Below are 21917 nucleotides of genomic sequence, written 5' to 3' on the forward strand. Positions count from 1 at the left end.
TTATCAGGTTTATAATGATTGAAAGCAGCCTGATTTGCACCTCTGTTGATGCTTTTTAATTTGGGATTTTATCATGTGGTATTAGGAAAAGCTCCGAATAAGCTATGCCATTTAATAGCTACATAGAGTCAATATTTTGGTACTCCACTTGATCTTCACATAATAAACTGAAAGCTTTAAAAGTAAACACTTGAAGATATTAGAAACTTTATTTAGTTTGAATAGTCTTAAGGTATTTCTAAGTACCTTTACACAAGCAAACAGAGATGGATTGGCATACAAAGCCAAGAACCAACATGTCATGAACCCACTGGCATGAAAGGAAGGCTCTGTGTCTTTCTGCTCTCATAGGACATGGCAGATAGGAAATTCACAAGATTCTAGAACTCTGGAAAAGCTGAGAACACTAGAAGAAGTACATTACAAATTATATTTTCAAAGTCTTTTTAACAAGACCTACTAGATATACTTTTGGCATACTTTGACTTGTGGTGAAATCACTACCTTCTGCAAATTGAGCAATTTCATATAATTCCACATTGATAGAGAACTGCTCAAAGTCATCTAACCTAGAAACTAGTCAACTCATGGTCTTGAGATTTTCTGGGCTCTGCTGGGGTGCAGATATTAAACACTGCTTTAGGAATACTCACTTCAGTCCTGGAACATCCAGAAGATTGGTCAGTCCAGTCCAGTTAATTTCCAAAAGCTGTCAATTGCAGAGGTAAGAGGGAGGGGGAGGAAAAAAATGACAGGAAAAAAAAAAAAGAAAAGCAGCTTAGAATTTGTAACACTGAAGAAATAAACACAATTGTTAAAGATTCTGATCAGTGGAGAATTAACCAGTTTCCAGGATTTTCTTAAACAAACAAACAAAACAACCCTCTTCCATCTTAAGAATTTTTAGACACATTTTTTAAAAGTTATAAAAAGTTTCACCATTCTCTTATCCCCTCTTCCAGTATTCATATAAATACACACCCCCCGATGTACACAAATACACAGGATCTACTCTGTTCAACCCATAAAGAATAATGAAATGTGGTCCTATTTTCTGGAGAAATAGTTCTGGAGTCACCTAAGACCCGTTATAGATGAACAGTTATTAACAAGAATTTGCAAATTATAATAAATTGAAAGAATCCCATGTGAGACAAGGAAAAAAAAAAGAGATCTAGAAGACATAGTCAACAGAAAGAAGGAAGAATTGGGGTTAAGAAGGTGGCAGGAAGATGTGATAACAGCTTTCAAACATAAGAGCTGTTTTCAAGGCACAAGTTCATTCCATCACTGATAAAGAAGAAAGGTATCAACAGGATTAAGTATCAAAGACAGAAAAATCCTCAGAAATAATTAAAAGGGATAACTCATTGCTAGGTCATGCATACTTTCTTCACTGAAAATCTTTGCAGAATATTATGCCGTATAAAGGTACCTATTCTGTTTCAAGATTGCTAGCCTTAAAAAGTAATTTAAAACATCCTTTTTGATCCTGTAATATTTTAATTCTAGATAAAAAAACCAACATACCTGAATTCCCTTAGTTCTCTCTTCATTGAATGATTTCAATTAACTTCACAGAAGTTACCAGAGTATTTAAGCAACACATAAATCCAAACCCACCCAGTTACCACCAAATCCGACTCACCTAACCTAACTGCATGAGAAAAGGATTTTGATATTCCTCAGTTAAGAAACTAATTGTGGCAGTTCAGCTAAATGCCAAAACAAAACAACAAACCTCTGCAAAAACAAACGTTATATATTTTCACAAACAGACGACAATCAAAACCCTTCCTTCACTTTTTTTAAAAAAAGCACATACCATTCTTTTACAAAGAATCTATTAATAGTTTAATTAATGATTTCCTTTGTGAATACTTCCAATAAAGACAACACATAACAGATTAACTCATATAAGGAACACTGTATATTATTTAATATACTTTCGTAATGATGGCAAATATTTCAACAATGTTACCCATGAACAATAGTACCAGGCCTACCTGTAACAAACAATTAAGCAATTAAAAGAAAATCATTATCCTTTCAAGGAAAAAAGTAAGATGTAATAACCAGATATTGCAGAACAAAAGGCAACACAAATCATGGGACCTACTGCAAGGATCTACATGAGCACCATGCCCTTGCCACAAACAGGGCTCAGGCTATCCTGGGCATCATAAAGATGATTAAGGGACTGGAGCATGATGTCATGAGAGATGCCCAATACCTTCATTATTTTTGTGGCCCTTCACTGGACTTATTCCAGCATGTCCCTGTCTTTGTTGTACTGGGGAACCCCACACTGCACTCCACATGTGGAGAATGGAAAAATCTCACCAGTGCTGTGGAGAATGGAAAAATCTCCCTCAACCAGCTGGCAACGCTTCTCCTACTGCAGCCCAGGATGCTGTTGGCCTTCTTTGCCATAAGTGCACATTTCTGACTTCTCTTCCCCCTTCTGTCAAAGTGAACAGTTAATTTCTTCTTCAGCAAAGCTGCTTTCCAGACAGTCAGCCCCTAGCCTGTCCTGGGAGACCGGGTTATTCCTCTCTAGGCACGAGACTTTACATTTCCATTTGTTGAACTTCATGAGATTCCTGTTGGCACATTTCTCCAGCTTGTCAAGGTCCCTCTAAACAGCAGCACAACTATCAGGTGTATCAAGCACTCCTTCCAGTTTTAAGCAAGTAAACTTGCTGAGAGCACACTCAGCAAGTGCACCCAGCATCCAGGACAGCCATGAATTTGTGCTGGCCCCAGTTTTCACCTCAGGGTAAATCACTACTGATGTTCCTCCAGCTAAACTTCATGTTGCTGACCACAACTCACTGAGCCTGAAGAGTTTAGCCACTTTTCAACCAAGCTGCCCATTTATCTACTCTGTACTTAGCAGTTTACCTATGAGGATGTTGCAGAAGGCTGTGTCAAAAGCTTTACTGAAATTAAAGCAAGCTGTATCCATTGTTCTTCCGTCATCCACCCAGCCAGCCTTCTGATCAGAGGGTTATTGGCTTGGTTTCCATGATTTCCTGTTCATGACTCCCTCCTGACTACTCCCAATCACTTTCTTGTCTCCTCAACCTTACCAGCAGGAGGGAGCCCCTGTGCCCTTGAACTGCCTCCAGAGCCATGCTGCAGTCACATTTCACGATTTCCAGATCTCCCCTGGAAGTGGTTTTGATCCCAACATGGAAGAAGAGCAGCAGTGGGTAATGGTCTGAGGGCCATACAAGCTGTAACAGTTGACAACATGCTGAACCTGGGCTCCAGGCAAGCACAATCCTCAAGAGAAAACAGGTCAGGATGGCACATGAGGCCAGGATGAGTCTCTCAGAAATGACCACTTTCCCCTTTCTCCTGATGCTTCCGTACGGTTAATGCTCTGCTGGCTTGGATGCTCCCAGGCCCTCCTCTGCTACACTAGCCCCAAATCTGTTCCACAGCTGCAAATCTGCAGGTGGAGTAGGAGTCATCTTCCTTGGGGCAGAAAATTTCCATCTTTCCTCCATCATGGAATAACTCCACTAGTAGTTTCTCCAGAAAGTGAGAGATTCTGTTTCAAACATCCCCTCTCTACAGAGAGTCATGCTATGTGAGGGAAACTAAACTCAGACTAAGCCATCTGCCTGATCATATACATTTGTTATGGATGAAACCAGACTGTGGGAATCTAAAGTGAAAAAATTCTTCAGTAGTTCTACAGAGATTGCTGACTTTCTTGACTGATTCCTTCTTCAGGTGAAGAAGGACCACTTTGTATTCCATGGCTTTTTTAAAGTGCCTCATTTACAACTAGTTTTGCCCACTTTCTATCAGAGTACTAGCAGAATTTTAGTGAGAAAAGGTTAATGCTCATCTATTTATGGAATACTAGCAAGGCTAAATGGAAGTAATACCTTTCAGAAGAGAATAATTTCTTAGTACAACCCATACTGTATACCTTTTTATTATTTTCTTTCTTTTTGAGGTGCTGTAATTTTTTTCTACATGGTTATGAATTTAAAGCTATGAGGTTTTTAATTTCAAATGTAAAAATCCCCTTGTTGAAAAGAATTTGTTGCAAAATGGGTTCTTTTACATTGGTATATAAGCTTAGTTGTACAGTTCTACAAAAACAAACTATGAGCTAGAACACAGAACATTTTCATTTTGGACATTTTCATTTATGAAACATTTTCATTTAGGAAAACTAAGATAATTTCAAGTACATTCCTCTTTGAAAATAATTTGTGCAAATTATTAGTATATGTTCTCAGATCTCCTCCTTATCTTAAATCTGGGAAAAAAAAAAAAAGTTGAGAAACAAATAATTGAACTAAGATGAAAATTCCAACTTACTGTGAATAATTTCAGTTTTATACTACTTCCTCAATCATGCACACAGATGTTTAAGTAATATAGCAAACAAGTAGCTTGGTAGTAGCTGATAAGACTAACCACAAATTGAGTATTCAGACTAATTCTCTTGTTCTAAGCACAAGTTTTGACTGTACATTATGAGACACTTTAAACAGCTATGCAGTCTACCAAGCTTCTAGAAGAAGTGATTTTATACTGTTTTAGGACAAAGAACTCAGTTTGTTATATGATTGATTTTTTTTTCTTTATCCATAGGCAAAATAGAAGCAAATGGACACCATAAATACCTTCCCAAAGTGGTCCCTATCCTGAGGTGCTCACACCTGCATCCTGTATTTAAGTTTTACATAACAATCTTTTCAGATTAAACAGCAAATGAGAAAAGATTTGCATTTCCTTTTGTTTTCGTATTTTGTTCAGTGTACTGCATACAACAATTAACACAGTAAGTCCTGTGCTGTCTCCTAAACAGACTTCACTGAATAAATGCATTGAGCAACACAATGCATGTTGAAATACAACATTGAGAAACATCTCCTGCACTGGACTGAAACATTTATCACAGTGGTTTCAGTATTAACTGCCACAGCCCAAAAGAAAGCCAAGAACAACCAGAGAGATGCCACTGAGAAGTGACACTCTGCATTGATGTGACTAAAAAGCATTTCAAAAGGTTGCAACACAGCCTATGAAACACAACAGGGCCTATGGTACGACCTCACTGTCAATATTTTGATTATTACACACCTCTGCTAAAAAACAAGCCTACCCATTCATTCCATCCTCAGTGCTTACAGCATGAAACATGGAAAAACAATTACACAAAAAACCCGAGATGCCTGCCACTAAGAGTGGTCATTTAGACAAGAAACACATACAATATCAGAAATTCTCTTCATCCACCTAATGTACAGGAATAAAGACAATGCCGGTTTCAGAAACGTTAAAGACAAATCCTCTTCCATTTGAAGCTGAAGCTCAGAAATTAAAAAAATATTATTACAGCTAAGAACTCCACAGGGTTATTAAAAAAGCTTTGCAAATAAATCTTAAGCCATTAATTGTTTTGGAAGGAATATGAGCCTTCAAACTCCTGCCATAATCAAGCTTTCACTGTTTGGGTTTTCAAGGTAAGCTCCACTTGCAGATAAAGTTTGTTGCATTTCCCACCACGGAGCTTCCTTTCCAGTTCTTCAGACACACCCAGCAATAACACACACTCTAATCTTAGTCTGCAGGTATTAGGGAGAAATGCTTTTTTGTTTTCTCCTCTTATGTTTTTGTTGTTTTGTTTTGTTTTTTTTTTAGTGTTCTATCCTCCTCTGTCTTCACCCCACCTTTCCTTTCAATGAAGTTTTTTTTCAGTCTGCTCTTGGTTTCCAAACATAATCAGACCTGTAATAGATACACTGCAATTTAGGAAGTGTATTCCAAAAGGCAACTCAGAAAAAAAAATCCTTATACCTGCAAAAGTATAGAAATAACACTGACAGCAGACACAACACACACACACACAGCAGACTGAGAAGAAAGGAGACAAAGAATTTCTTCTTCAGCAGGAGGCAGCCCCCAGCTGCAGTCCAGCAAAATAACAAGGGGGTTTCATTCTGTATTTTGGGCACTGCCACACCTTGACTTGCTGGAGAAGAACAGGACTCCCTAACATATGGTTCTGACAGAAGTTACAGCAATGCTGCCATCATAACTAACTGAAGAGTCCTCTGGAGAAAAAGGGAGCAAGCAAAGGACTCCCAGCTGATGAATCTTATATGAAGCACCAAACCTAAAAACTTTCCATATTTTAAAAATAGCTTAACAATATGATTTCCTCCTCTGTCACCATTTTAAGCAATGCATAATTCTCTTAGTTTAGCTAAATTCAGAGAATGCCAGCTGGTTCTCTGCAGCAGAACTAACAGAAAAATTTTCCAGAACACTGGAAAAACTGCGTGCAGAATTTGTAACTAAATGAAATTCTGCCAGAAGCCAGAAACGATGGTGCCTTTCCACAACACACTGCAACTAGAGGTGATGTGCCTTGCAGACTCTACCAACCAGCTCACTGCACAAAGGCAGGATTCTAGATACCAGTTACACTTTCCAAGGAAGTAGTCTGTGTGTCTTGTTACTCAAACCTCTTACAATTCTTCCTCTGTTCAGAGAAGTGAAAACAAATTTCATTATCTGCCTGAAAGCCAAGAAATTCACATCTCACCAAAGCTCTGTACTGAGAACTAACACAACACATGCTTTGGAAGAGCTTAAAAAATCAGATTAAAAAATAAACCCCTTCAGCCAGTAAGAAAAAATAGGCGAAAAACTAATGAGCATCTTTATACACATTGGGTGTTCTCAAGACCCTAGAAACCTTTACAAAGGGAAAAGTATGTGCTGGAATGTAGAATACATAGGGTCATAAATAAAGTTCACAGAAGTACAAAAAGCAGCCTCTAAACACTGCCAACCTTGTGGCTTGATTTGGCTGCCATAAACAATACTAATTCTCAGAAGAGAAGCCACAGCTTATTTTAAAATGCTGATTAACAACTTCCTGCTAAATGAGTTGTGGAAGTGTAAGGCTTTTGTAGGAAAACTTAAGCTCTACTACAGGCCATGAGGATACAATTCCATGGGATAAGGTGTGATTCTTCCCAGGAATGTATTACAAGGAGGGAACTAACATGCCTCTACTGTTATTGTGAAAGGCCATACAGAGACATGGTACAATTTGTTTGTTAGTAGAGCAAAGCACATCACCACCTACAATACTGAAGTGCTGGCATTGTTGTAATAATAATTTAATATGTAACATAATCCAGTGTATCTCCCAGGAAATACATAATAAACTCAACCTTCCAAACAAGACTACAAGAGAATAGGTGCTGTAGTATTCCCACTGGTTGCTATAGGAAACACAGCATATCTCTGCACAGAAATGGCGTTTAAAAGTTTTTCAGTTGTAACTCTCTGAAGATTTCAATGAGACAACTGCTAGAGAGGTAAGATGTATACTTGAGGGGGTAGAAGATACAGCAGGCAAGTGAGCTGTGACCAGAAGCAGGATCACAGTTGACTTTGCACAAATCCAGTGCACCTGCTGTTCTCCATAGTGTCAGCTACTCACAGCTTTATTCAAGACAATTCTTTCCACCTTCTCTACTCCTTCCTACCCTTCTACCAGTCTGCATTTTGGTTCACACCCTCACATCAGTCTCCTGAATTTAGTGAGCTGGCTCAGGCAACTTAAATACACCTGAAGGACAGGAAACTGGGCATTTCCTATGGTGTTTAATATCCTGCCAGTTCATGTCCCTTAGCCAGCTTCCTCCAGCAGCAGAAGTTTCAAAACTGGTGTAAGAGAGACAACAGCCTTGAATGGGAGGGCACAGGAGAAAAGAATGAGGTACTGTGGAAACACCAACTGTGATGGCCCTTAAAACATCCCATAAGCTACCAAAATCTAAAATCACTGACAAAATAATGTAAGTTGTAGCAAATTTTAAATACACTGAGTAGCAGTGCAAATCATTCACTTCATAAGCAACAAAACCAATTTTTAAAAAATATTATTTTAACAGTAGCTATGCGTCAGCATTTATCCAGGTGTTCCACAAACCTAACAGTCCCACATGTTCTAGAGGGATTTTATACATTCTACACAACCACTTTGTTTATTTCCAGCCATTTCACTGGGACTCATTATGGCTGCAAGTGCTCCTTTTTGAGTCTAATTTTCATCAGGACTTATAATTTTGAAAGCCCTACCCAGCCAGTTTTCCAAAGACAGACAATATTAAATGAAATTAAACCTATATAAAAAATTAATCAAAACTACAGGACAGAACCAATCTGTGAAGTGAGTAGCAGGAGAGTAGCACTCAAGTCAGCAAACAGAAGGCAAAACTGTGAATCTGAAAATAAGAGCTTTGGAAGAGCTGCCCATTTTTCCTGGAAGACATCCTGTTTTCCAGCCATTGTTCTTTTTAGAATATTAGTATTTTTCTGTGTTTGTCTTATTGGGAGGGGTTTTTGCTTTTATTAAGAGAAAACAGTTGGGTTAGGACACACCCTCAATTCTGAGTGTGCCACTGAACAAGCTTTTGAAAATTACCCATTTACAGTACAATAATAAGCCATATAAACTTCTATAACTGAACAACAAATCAAAATAACGATGCACTGATTCATGCTAAAAGTAAAACAATAACTAAAACTTTGAGAACAACTATCTGGTAAATATACATAACGTTGATATAGTGAGAAGTATGCAAAGAACCTCACAAATCCTGACTGCTAATCCAGTGCCACCTTCTCTCTAGCACTGACACTCAGAGATTTAAAAGACTACTTCAAACATCAGAATGCACATATTTCCTTCCCTTGAAATGTCCTCCATATTTGCACTTACAAAATAAGCTGATGAAACTTTTAGCACCTTCTTCACAATAACAGCAACAAAATACAGTATATAGAAAGTTTCATAAGATATAAGAACTCTTGAAAGATCAAAAACTTTATGTATTACTCAGAAATATGAGACTGGTAAACTCATAGGCCATGTTGCCTTATATAGTCATTAAGTCCAGCAAACAGATGATACAGAGCAAGAGGAATTGTTGCCAGTTACTTTAGACTGGAAAATATGAGAACAAAATCTAATGCCAGCTGCCAGCTAATTCCTCTTCTCTTCTAACAAAAATATTTAAGAAAAGCTTTCTTTGGCTGCAGCCATTTGCTCTCTAGTAAGAGAACAGAATTTGGTTCTTGCTATAATAAGTTTTTTTTTACATTTTTCTACAGAAGTTAGAAAAATAAACACTGAGAAAACACACTGCGGTGGGGAGAGAAGTCTGTTTGGAAAAAGCTGAACAGCCATGGATAACTTTCAAAGTAATGGCCTATCTTAGATTATTTTTTGAACCATTCACCCTTAGGTTTGCTCAGACCTTGACCATGACCTTAGTTTTTAAATGAAAGGAGAGGGAAAAATACTTTTAGCACTTTTTTAACTGAATACTTTTGTGGAGGGCCTGTCTTTTTAGTCCAAGCTGATACTCTGCTCTACCTCTCATCCTTTTTTTGTCCCACTAATAAAATGTCAGGGGCAGGACAAAAGACAAAATTACTATGGTTTAAAGTATTTCCCAAAGTTCACAAACTGACCCCAAATGAGGGGTGTTTCACTTGACATGTTTTCATTTTCTTCTCTCAGGCACAAACTGTCCTAGTTAAGCACTTTGCAGATGCATCACACTTAGAAAAGAGTGGGCACAGGTATCAGAGTTAAAATATATTGGAGAAGGCTCTGGGAGTACCAGAAATGGAAGGTTTGGCTACCTCCTACCAGAGCAGGATGTTGGGAAGCAGAGCAGTACCAGGAACTGCTTCTAAGGATTCCTGCTGCTGATCTCTCCCTCCCTACCACCGACAGCTTTCCTGCCTATCCCCCAGAAGGCACCAAACAGAAGCAGGAGGTACCCCAGGGCATCCCAGACATACTGGATCAGGCCATGGCTCCAGCACAGAGTGTGTCAGAATGACTTTGCAGAAGGACTGTACAAAACAGAACTGACAGAGACAACACAAACCACATCTAGACAATGGAGAAATGTTATTCCTGTAGAGGAACAAGAGGCAGCACCTCTGTCCACACAGCTCCACTTTTCTCCCTGCTCCTCTAAACCAGAAGGACTGCATTTAACTTGTTTATTGGACGGTCCCTGGAATGAGCTGGGGACTGTACTGAGTATGGAAGTTGTTTAGGAGAGGATTAAATAGCAAAACGATATCAGAGAGCATGCTAACAATTACACAGCGCAAACCAGCATAAGACATCCATCCTTCTCAGGGCCATGCTTACTTTGTAAGGATAAACATGAAGATAACCAGTTGTCCTACACTCATGGCTCAGCCACAGACTAAAAATGAGGTGAAACTTAAGCAGACATCTCCTAATGTCTAGGCTCACTTCAAAGAAATCTGTGGAAATTCAAATTTGGTTCATCCCAATGCACTTTCTCAACTATTTCCAAATAAGAGCAATGATGTTTTACCAGTTTTGCATGAACTAATTAATTTTTACAAAAACATTGACTAAATTGGGGACAAAATATTTCCAAATTCTTGCATATTTTACTAAGATTTAAGTCTCTATTCCTTCTACTCAAGCACACATGATTTCTCTAGACAGATGAAACAAACCACACAAATACACAAGTGATATTAAGTTTTTTCTAGGCCATACAGAAACATCTAAAACCAAACCTATTTTTCAACATGGTAGCAAAAATTTATCATGGGACAGTTGTTCAAAAGAACTGTATCACAAGAATGTGACTTCTTTGAAGAAAGTAAAAACATATGTCCCAAAGCTGTTGAGGAATTCACTCTTACCCCCCAAGCCTAGATGAACTTGAGTTTCAGACTGCTGATGAAACCAAGATGATCACTTTGTGATGCTTGACAATGTCTAAACCCAAACACTTGTAATTTGTGACCTGCCAGTCTGAAACTGTTAAACCTTCACATAGTAAGTTTTAATGTTTAATTAGAACATCTTCAAGGAGAGCTTCCAATGGAAAATATACTTTCAAGTAAGAGATGGAAACAATTAATTTCTTTAAAGAAGTCTATGGAGCACAAGAATTTCCACGTTGTTCACATTTTCACTTAAGCTCTTATGGATACCTATTAAAAGCAGCACCAAACTTCAAATTGCTGAAACTGCCTCACACACACATACACAACATCAAAGAATTTTCCACCAGCCAAGTGCAATGTGTATTATGTTACCCTTCAAACTTATACAGAAAAAGATCTGGTGAAGTGCTGTGCCTAAAACTGAAAGCACTCGAGGGCTGTCCTCTTGTTTACACATGCCAGTTAGGCTGTATCATTTTCATACCAGCCAGACCTCGCTGGCTCACCTTTGTTTCACTGTTATTCCAGCCCAAACATGCACTTTGGCCTAGTGCATTTCCCAGCTGAATTCTGTGACCTTCTCTCTGCTTTCCACTTTTGCTGCTATCATGATCATTTTGAATTCCAACTCCATTTCACTTTGTGCTTCCTCCACCCTCACACTTGGGTCACTGGTAAATGCAATGGAAATTGCCCGCTTGCTATCTAGGACAAAAACTTCACAGTAGGTGGGTAATTTCCCATTTTAATTTGTGCTAACACCAGCATTGGTTTTCTTAACAACCTTGCACAGATTTTGTGAAATTTTAAGTCAGATCTACAGAACAGCATGAGAACAGCAACAAAAGCTTTTTTTTACAACCAATCTAGATGGTATCTATTGATCTTTCCTTACCCAGAGGACTTGTAAGAAAGTTTGACAGCTTTCACAAAACACACTTCCAAATTACCTTCTAATTATTTATCCATCTTGGTTCCTGCTAGCATTCATAAATTTTTTCCAGTGCTTATTTGTTAAAGTTCAACCAAACAGCAGTGATTTCCCAAACTCTTTCCTTTCGCTGCTTAATTCTTGCTCCATCATTTTCTATCTACCATCAGCAGCACTCTAAAAAAATTGGAAAGGGAGATAAAAGTGCTTACAGGTTTCCTAAGGAAAAAAAGGGATAGTGCTCCAATTAGGGGCATGTCTCCAATTAGTGGTTCCAGGATAACCCTCATGGTGCCATGGATCTGTGAAAGGGGAAGAAAAAAAACAAAACAATGAAATTTACTTTAGTCAAGTTTTAAATAAAATTTATTTGCTAGCAATGCAAACATGTCTCATTTATTAAATTCTTTTTATGGAAAAACTTTATATTATATATATACATACATATATATAAAAATTCTTTCTTCATATATCATCCAACCCCCAAAAAAATCATACAAGCACTTAACAGTTGTGCTTAAAAATTCATTACATTCATCTGTATCATGCAGTGTCATGTTGGTGGTAGGTTTTTTGAAGTGTGGTGTAGATTATTTCTACAGCTCCATGTAAACAAATGTGACACAAGAAGCACAGTGGCATCCACAGGTACCAGAGAAAAAGTAGATAAATGCTCACAGGTGTGTCAAGAGACACATGAAAAAGAGCTAATTCTGCTCCTTAGGGAGAGGTGTTATCAGAAAGTTCAAGAAATCTCAGAAACAATATTGGAAGGCAAGGCTACTAATAGTAATTGCATCTAAACCAGTAATTCTATCTGCTGCTTAGATATTACATGAAATAAAGTTTTAAGCTCCATGGTGCCTTTATAAACAGACACTTCACTTGAACAATCACATAGGCTTGATGTGAAATTATCTCCAGCTCTTCCTGTAGTAAATGTTACATATTTGTTCCTCATCTTAAAGAATTTTTTTCTTATGTTAAGTCATGTTACTGAAATTCTAATGCAGTATCAATACTATTCAAATGAGAAAAAAAGCTAGAAAACTACACAATTACTGTTGTTTTCTTATAGATTATTTAATCAGAAAATAGTGATTTAGTGATATGAAAATCAAAAGAAAAAACCTGAATTTCACCTGTATGCTTTTCACACCAGCTCTGCAGAAGTACCTCTTGATCTCCAAATCAATTTCACAGTTTCCAACAAAACTAAACCAAAAAAGAAAGTATACATTTCACTTTTATGAACTAAATTGCAATAAAATGTTAGTTCTGTTTTGCAGTGTCATGACAATGTATTTTGTCCCTCAGTGTATGCACAAAAAATGCATGTTGAAATATTAGAAGATGAAACAATGTCAGTTTGCTTAAACATCCCTTTCAAAACATCACTGCCATCAAAATCACTGAAATTAATACCTAGGTTGCTACCATCTCCAGAAGGCTATATAACAGGAAACAAGCAAGAGGCCCTACTTTTGGGAAATAATGGACACAGAACTCGTACACCTTTTCAGGAAAGCTCTCCACAGAACTCATTGATTGTAAATGTACCCAAATCCACTCTCTTCTAACATAATCATGAGAAGCACTAGACAGAGATGGTAGTTATGCTAAAAATGAAACTTGTCTGAAATATTCATAGACTTGCAAAGCCAGTCATATTTAGAATTTCAATAAGCAGGGCATGCTGAGCTGAATGATCTTCTAAGCAAGTTCTAAGCCAAAAACAGTTGAGCCCTTTCTGAAGGGAGGGAAGGCAGGAAGCAAATTAGAGAACATATTAAAAATTATGCAATATTTTTCCCTGAACAGTTCCTGCATTCCATTTTTGGGAATGCAAGTTCAAGTGATTGAAATTTTCCAGATGCTGCCCTGTATTTCAGATTTGTCAAAGCTGGTAAAAAGAAGTCCCAAATATTTTGCCCATGCTACAAGGCTACAAGATTATTCACTCACAACTCAGGCTTGGATTTTTAGCTGCTTTCCCTGAAGCTTCATCCAGGTCAACCATGTACCAGCAGAGCTGAGCAACCTTTTTTCCCAAGAGCTGGTACTGCTGTGAGACACAATGGTTCTGAAAACAAACTAATTTTGAGACTCAACAAGAAATTCAGGAAGAAAGCTTGAAACTCTGATTTAGCACAGAATTGATCAATGATTCTGCAGAATGAGAGCTAAAAGCAAAACCCAGCATTGAATACCATGCTCCAGGGAGGGAGAGAAGAGCTGGACTAGGACACTCTCTAAGAACACAGAGGCTGTAACAGAAGCACAACTGAAACCTGGAAAGCTTTCTGAACAGACTGCTCAGGTAAAGAAAATGTAAGAAGGAGCCAAGTGGGATGGAGATGAGCCAGATTAAAGTCACACTGCTGAAAGGAGGGGGAAATTGCTTCCTCCGCAGGGCATCCTGTTCCAGATTGTGCAGCAGAGCCCAGCTTTCTGCACATTAGTTCCTCAGACCTGACCTGTACAGTGAAACACTGTTAGCTGTGTTTGGGAGTATGAAGTAATCTTATTACAAAAATGTTTGGGGAATTGTGAACAAATGGAATTGCTCTCTTCATTGGCTATTCTAGGCTCAAGTCAATATTGAATAAATTACTCTTACAGTAAGGGAAGAACAGCAGGATTGCTGTGCCCTTCCCCTCAGCGGAACAAAGTACCACCAAAAGAAAAAACAAGGTGAGAGCTGCTGCATTCCACAAATCCATTACCCAAATAATCTGTATCCTCCTCTGCTCTGTCTGTGGTGGTGCTGTCTTTGGGATTTCAACAAATGCAAATCTTATCAATCCCTTAAACAGAAATAAACAATAGTACCAAGACTTTCCTGTAAACATCCATCACTGGAATTTATTTTCAACTATTCAAAAGATAACAGTATGTAGAATCTTTTTTGTTTAATGGCCAGTTTGGGGAACTGGAAGACAACAACATGATGGGGTCTATGTCAAAGGAAGGTGACAGTTGCTTTCCTTGGAAAGAATGTAGTGTGACTGTACAGTTTAAAAATAGGTATGTAACTTTTAATACACAATTTAAAACTATGTAATTTCTATTTTTAACCTATCTAACTATATATAGAGATAGTAGAGATATATATATAAATACACTCCCACATATATATATATATATAATTGCATAACAACATGACACAGAGAAGCAAGGTCAATTAAAACCTGCAATTGAAACCTCGATCTCGGCACTCTGCAGCACCAGAAGTATTTGTGTTATGAAGACTGGGAAGCAATATGTTTGTTTGAAAATCCATAACAACATGATGACAAACTGAAATAAAAATAGTAACAAACTGCATTGGAGGGGACTAAGTCAACAACATTTAACTTTATAATAAAGCTAAATATGGTTTTATCCCCCAAGATATTTGCCTGGGTCTATTAACAGTCAATGCCTACACAATGCCACTGTAATACACCATACCACTTGAAAGCTCATTTAGTAAGCAAATTCTATACATTCAGATCATAATGTCCCAGAAATATTTATAATCCCTTTAAGGTACAGAACATTGAGATAGATCACAGTTTAATGAGGACACTCTTTAAGAATATTAACAGCAGCTGTACTGAATCAAAAGAGAAGCGTGATGTACTGCATGTGGTCACTGTAACCCATGGAAGATACCCAGAAGAAGAAAAAATAAAAGGTTATGGCAAAACTATTTCCTGTATTACAGTGATATGTGGTTCTGTACACTGTATCTTAATTGTTTTTAGAAAGTCTTTAGGACCTATTTTTACACCTGTCCTCAGCCAGTATACTGTAGAGAGTCCCCCTATTCAAGTATTCCTCGTTTGAAAACATCTGCCATTTGCTTCAATCTGCAACCTTAAACTCTTTCAGTGCATCAATTTTTTTGTGTCATGAGAAGCTGAAAAAAATACTTCTTCAATGTCTCAATCTTCTTTGCTTTCTTTGCTACACTGCACATTTGAATTGACTGGCATTATCTTGTTTTACGTTGATCCATAACCTTTACCCAAGTATTTACTACATTCATGCACTTTAGCAAATATAAGATTTCTTTTTATTAACAATTTCTCTAGACTTTATCTTCATTTGCTTAAGTGGTTGAAATTTTTCCCTTGCCCATATTTGTCATCGAGAACTAGACTTTTAAACTGTAATGAGTTTTGATAATTTTTTTTAATATAAACTCCACAGTAAGAGAAAGGCAAAGCATTCCCTTCACAAATATGGTCCTCAAACAGAATCTTTAAATACATTCTCCAGTGAGTGCTTTGTGGATTAGCTATTCAGGCTACTTACAGTGCAGTTCCTAACTGGACCCTGAGTGATGCAGAAAACCTGTTCTGAGGATTTTGGAAAAATACTCTGAAGCAATGATCATAACGCACTCAGTATCCTTGCAGAAACAATAGAAACAAAACCAAAACACGTTCCTTTTGCAATTAAAATTAAAAGCAGAGAAAAAAAAACCCTCAAGGATGATGAAAAAAATACTCCAGAGTTTGGAGACACATTGAAACTACTTTAATGCACTATGGACGATCCAAAGCAAATGCACACACCCCACCACAAAAACTGACAGCAGAAAGGGCTGAAAGAAGCCACAATAGTGGAACTGCAGGATAAAAGGGGATTCTTAAAAGAACTAATGTACTTTAAACTGAAAAAAAACATAAATAAAATCTTTCCTTCCTTCCCTCACCACACACCCCACAGGGCTTGGCTTCCTACAACTATGTTTATGAATGCTTAGAGAGATTGTTTGAGAGGTTCTTCTCAACTGTATTGAGAGAATGAAAGGTTTATAGAAAGCTCCTAACTTTAAACTTAGAAATAAATTAAAGTTATAACAGACTAATTTAACTGGAGATTAAAATCTACAGGAATAAATACTCCAAAGGATGGACTTCTCTCCAGCAGTGAGACTGCTTTTTACAATCTTGCAAAACTGCAATATAAGACATGATTTAGGGTTGGTTTCTGTATTGAACTGTATCTAAATGTAACAAAAGGCACTTATTCTTCCTTTATGACTGAGACAATCCCAGTGATAAGACTCTCAGAGGACATATAAATCAAAATATTAAAAAGCAAACAACAACATCAAACACTAACAACTGGTACAGGGGGCCAGGGGGGCTCTCTTCCATACTAAACTTGCATACTAAAGCCTTTGAAAAAGAGCCCTTTCTGAAGGAGGTGCCAAGGACAAGTAAATATGAAACAGGATTTCCTTTGATGATGGTTTTGTCTAAGCCTTAATTCCTAGAAGCTGTGATATCCACTCCAGAGCTCTCATTTCCACTTTCTTCCTGGAAGCCTGTGCCACCTGCATTAGGGACAGGATGTTGGGCTCAACAGGCACCCAACTGACCCAGCTCTATTATTGTTATTTAAAACACTTCAAGGAATGTATTTCAGCCTTTTAGGCTGGATTCTATTGCAGCTGTCTACCACTTACCAAAGCAGGTTGCAAGGTAATGCAATAAGACAGATTTCCTTCAGGTTTATGTAACAGGACATTATTTCTGAAATTTTGTACAAACTTACCAGCCTTTTTACTTTTATCTACTTCATGAGGATGAGCAGAAATAAAAAAAATTAAAAAAAAACCAACCAAAACTAGATTTACTCTGTCTTCCTGTGAATAGTTCTGCCTTAAAGGGAAGAAGTGGTTTTGGAACAGAAACAGCTTTTTAGAAAGAATTTCTATGGACTGTTTGGTCAGACAGGGTTGTTTTCCTGAGGGCTTATTCTCTGAGGTGAGGCTGCTCTCCCAGCTGCTGTCAAAAGTGGCAACAAAGAGAAAACTGAAGGAAGTTGTTCCTTTAGGGCTAACACATTCATCCAGTGAAATAAGCTCTTTATAGCCAATACTGCTGTATTTTGTCCAGCAACACCAATCCCTGATTTGAACAGCTTTTTCCTACAGAAATAAAAAGATTCAATTCAATATAGACTGGGCTCTGCTCACAGATGTGAGACAGCAGCCTTCTCTTATCACTTTGCGGCCTGCCCAGTTCTGCCAAAGCAGCAAAGTCTTCAGCATAGCTGAGCTTTAGACAAATAATTCAAATTTAAGAATACCCAGGTTCAAATTTTGGAAGTGCCTCTGAAGCTGAGATGCCTGATGACCCTCCTGGCTGCTGCCAGGGAAGCAGTGAGGAGCACAGAAAGCTGCTCCTGGCTGGACTGTCAACCACTGACAAATTGGCCTTTCCATAATCCACCAGCAGGCAAAAGCATCCACAGTAACACAGACCTATGATGGTCAATTGTAAAAACATTGCTGGGTTCACTGACTGAACGTTCAAAAAACTCTGCAACTGCACATTGTGTTGAGAATGACTGGGGTAAATGTAGGGTAGACCTACTGAGAAACCCATATAAAAGGAGTCATGATGAAATACCAAAGAAAGCTGAAGTAATGGAGCACAGTCATTCTAGCATTTTGTAACACACAGGTTTACTCTGGTAAAGTAAACACAAATTGTTCTGTAGCTATCATTATTTTTTCCTAATAATAAGTTTATAAAATAATCCAAGTAACTGAGAAAAGTAAAAAACTCAGAAAAACTTACATCTTAGATTTCAGACTATATGTAATGGCAAAGTATTAACACATTAAGGAAAAAAAGTCAAAGATAGTGCTTTATCATTGGAAAGTATTTTTTTTATTAACAAACATGACTTTAATGATGAAACCACGCAGAGTTTATATTCCATTTCTCTCAGATAAATGCTGTTTACAGCATGCAGTTTCTTCCTCCATTCATACACATTCAGAACTAACTATATTTGCATAATGAAGCAATTGTCCTTTCAGGCCAACATAACTGCCAAATCAAACAATGTGCAGATTATAAAGCAGAGACCCCACTGTAATATATTAATAAAGTTTACCTGATTTGAAGGTCCAAAATGATCTGCCTTTTGTCCACATTTTCAGTGTACACTTTTACACCATTTATCCTCAGAGGCTGGAACAATGAAGCAAGGAAAAGTTGGATTCTTCTACGTAAGTATATTAAACTCTTAACTCTGAATTAAAGGTGAATATAGGCATATTCATGCCTGAAGTTAAGAACCTACTATAAACAGTAAAAGGTGTGAAGTAAGGTTATCAATTTAGCTCAAATTCTTATTTCAAGGGTAAAAATTACCTTGCTGGGATCCAATTAACCACAATCCCTCCAGAATTACCCTGGGTATGGACGACTAAACTTCAAGATTTATAAAACATTTGATAATCAAGCTTTCCCTCTCCCCTCCATAAACATCTGATTTCTGTGTAGAGATGCATGTCTAACAGTCCCAAAGAGTTATTTTCTGTATAACTACAACAACAAGCTAAATTTAGTTCACAAAAAGACAGTTGTCTTAAATAGAATTTAGTGAGAATAGATGGAAAAGAATCCATAATTCCCATAAAAAGTTGTGTCAACCACTCTGTGCTAGCTCTCTAAATCATTGTGTTCAGGCTCTCTCCTCTCTCCCTCACACAGAATTAACACATATCAATCACACACTCAAGCATCAAATATTCATCCAACACTAGGCAGGAGTGGATGACTAACAACCTCACTTTTGAGTTTTTCCTTTCTTGAAAAATTTTCATATTTCTATTTACAGCTTTTTGGTAATTTCTGTAAAATCAAAATCTCACTGCTGTGTTGGGGCTGTGCAGCTCAATCATCTCAATCAAGGCTGCAATATAAAGTAAGAACAGCTCTTTGTCATGTCCAAGGTTACTCAATTCAGCTGCACAACCATACGGAGGTCTGGGAGGTAAAACCTACTTAAAATCAGTATATCTTAAAAGGAATGCTACAGTCTACAATACAAATAGATCTAGGGCTGGACAGAGGCCCCATGAAAAAGGTTTTACAATCAAAAAAAAAAAATAAACCCAACACACAAAAGGTGCAGTAAAGCATAATGAACTTTAACCTACATGAAACAGAGTCACAAAGAGAGGAAAAACAATTCCCCTCTATCACACCTGGAAATTAATTTCAGGTTTCCTAACATTTGAGGGTGTGTGGGGGTGTTGATTTTTAAATCCTTATTTGAAATTCAATTTATGACAAGCAATAGAAACACGAAAGACAACTTCAAACAGAAGCTGTTAAACTGCATCTCAAAGCAGTAAAGTTCTGGTTAATGCAGGGATGATTAAGAAGTGCTGAAGCTGCTGCAAGCAGAGGGGATCATTCTCAGCTTGCACTGGTCAAACAGGCTCTCCTGCAGGTTTGAGACCCCTTCTTTCATGGGATGGAACAGAAGAAAAACATCTGTATGCCCCTTTATACTGTGTTTTGTGCAGTCCTTGAAAAGCCACACCAGCAGCCTTGTCATTGACTCCACGCATAACATGATCAGAGGTGCATCTGTGACAAGAAAACTGCACTTGGACCATCTGCCAAAAGGATAATGGTCCCTGCTCACTTAATGTAAAGCATTGCATGAACAACATTAAAATCTCATTGCTGTGAGCTCTTTATGTGACCAGGCATTACTACACTGAGTCGTCTCCAAATTCTCAGTCAAGTTTGTGAAGCATAGATCCCCGGAAATGCAACAAAGCCTCTGCTAAAAAACCCACACATTTTTATTTTAATGTTACAACAGAAGTTAGAATAAGGCTTACAAAAAAGTGTCACAGACAAATATTTCTGTGAAGATTTGAACAGGCTACAAGAAAATGTGTAAAACAGGGTCTCGTAAAAAAACCTCACCAGACACTGACCTGATGACCAATATCAATCTTTGTAAAACTGAAGGTACTGAGGTGGTTGTTTGCTCCTCTTACTGCTGGTTCTATGGTTTCTCTGAAGAGTTTCTCAATGAATTGACAAATAAAAGGCCACATCTGTTTTACAGTCTAAGGAGAAAAAAAAAATTCTACATGGAGGTACAGTTCTAAAATACATGAATAAGTTATAAATGTAAAAATCAGAACTTCACTGCATCTCAATTTTCTATCTGAAAATTCTATCTTGTGGTTTTTTCTTAATATTTTCCAATTAACTCATGTTCTTCTATGCTCTTTGAATAAACATTATTTTTTTAAAAGTAAGCTACATAGATTTATATCTTAGATTATCACACACACAAATCAAAACTGCAAATTTCATTTATTTTTAGATTGTAGGTCAGGAACCTACAGTAACTGGAAAGTATCCCAGACAAGTAGAAAATTAAAGATTGTGTTTACAGCTGCTATGACTTCTAGCAATTATAGCTGTCATTACTGTAATGCCACTTTAAATCATTCATAAAACTCACAATTTCAGGACCATGAAACTAAATTTAATCTCTCTTGTGACTAACTGGATCAACAGCCAGAGACTTCAAGTGTATAAAGCATAAAATTAAAACTACTCTCTTCTCAGATTCTTGCCTCACCTTTTATTTTTATCTCAGCCTTCCCTCCTGCCCCTTCCCATTTGGGAGCAATGTTTCTCCTTACCTTGTTGAGCCATTCTGCTCTCTCTGTGTCTGGAAAATGCACCTAAAAAACCCAAAACAAACACAAAACAAAAAATTAATACAAATACAAAACACTTTTTAGTTAATTGTGTCCAGTCGTTTATAATACCAGAAAGCTTAGGGATCTGCCTAGACAGTGGACACCATATTGAGCAGTCAACACTCCTGACAAGAGAATTAAAATACTAGCAAATTAAAATACAAACTCATTTCTGAACTACATAAATATAAGCTTGGACTTGTTTCTAGGAGTAGCACCTGGAATAAAGAATTGCTGTAACACCATGGACAAACTAAAAAGTAAGCACAGCCAACCCAGCTTGTGTCAACCAATATTAACTAGACACACGTGACTGCCAGAGTTCCAACAGCACTACTACTTCCTTTCATTCAGGCCAAATCTTCAATGCCAATAAATCACAGCTATAAATATTTAATCAGTGAAGTTGAAGCTCAGGGATATGGATTTAAGTTCGGCCAAGAGCCCGTTGAAAGACATTTCTAGTGATTTCTCAAACAACAGCAGAAACCAGTCAGAGTGACAGTTTATACACAGGGCAGAGAGCACCCATGGCAATAGGAAAACATCAATTAAATGCCAGATGAACAGACACAGTTTTCTAGTCATAGGAGAGCACAGGTAGTAGCTTTACCTTTTACAAACACACACAAAAAAACCCAACCAAAAATCCCCTCCAAACAAAAA

The 21917-nt window shown here is 37.5% G+C and overlaps 1 protein-coding gene across 4 annotated transcripts in view; it reads right to left on the bottom strand.

Moving 5' to 3' along the window:
- Positions 1–21917, bottom strand: part of ESYT2 (extended synaptotagmin 2) — an 80728-nt gene that overhangs the window by 29104 nt on the left and 29707 nt on the right. For all 4 annotated transcript variants that reach the window (XM_038123697.1, XM_038123707.1, XM_038123716.1 and 1 more), the window contains exons 2-7: positions 21192–21233; positions 20469–20603; positions 18623–18699; positions 12859–12931; positions 11929–12018; positions 654–709 (exon numbers count right to left, since the gene is read on the bottom strand). In XM_038123697.1, coding sequence (XP_037979625.1) covers positions 654–709; positions 11929–12018; positions 12859–12931; positions 18623–18699; positions 20469–20603; positions 21192–21233 — 473 coding nt within the window. The remainder of the gene's footprint in view (positions 1–653; positions 710–11928; positions 12019–12858; positions 12932–18622; positions 18700–20468; positions 20604–21191; positions 21234–21917) is intronic.

This window comes from Motacilla alba, chromosome 2, assembly GCF_015832195.1.
Source record: "Motacilla alba alba isolate MOTALB_02 chromosome 2, Motacilla_alba_V1.0_pri, whole genome shotgun sequence".
NCBI lineage: Eukaryota > Metazoa > Chordata > Aves > Passeriformes > Motacillidae > Motacilla > Motacilla alba.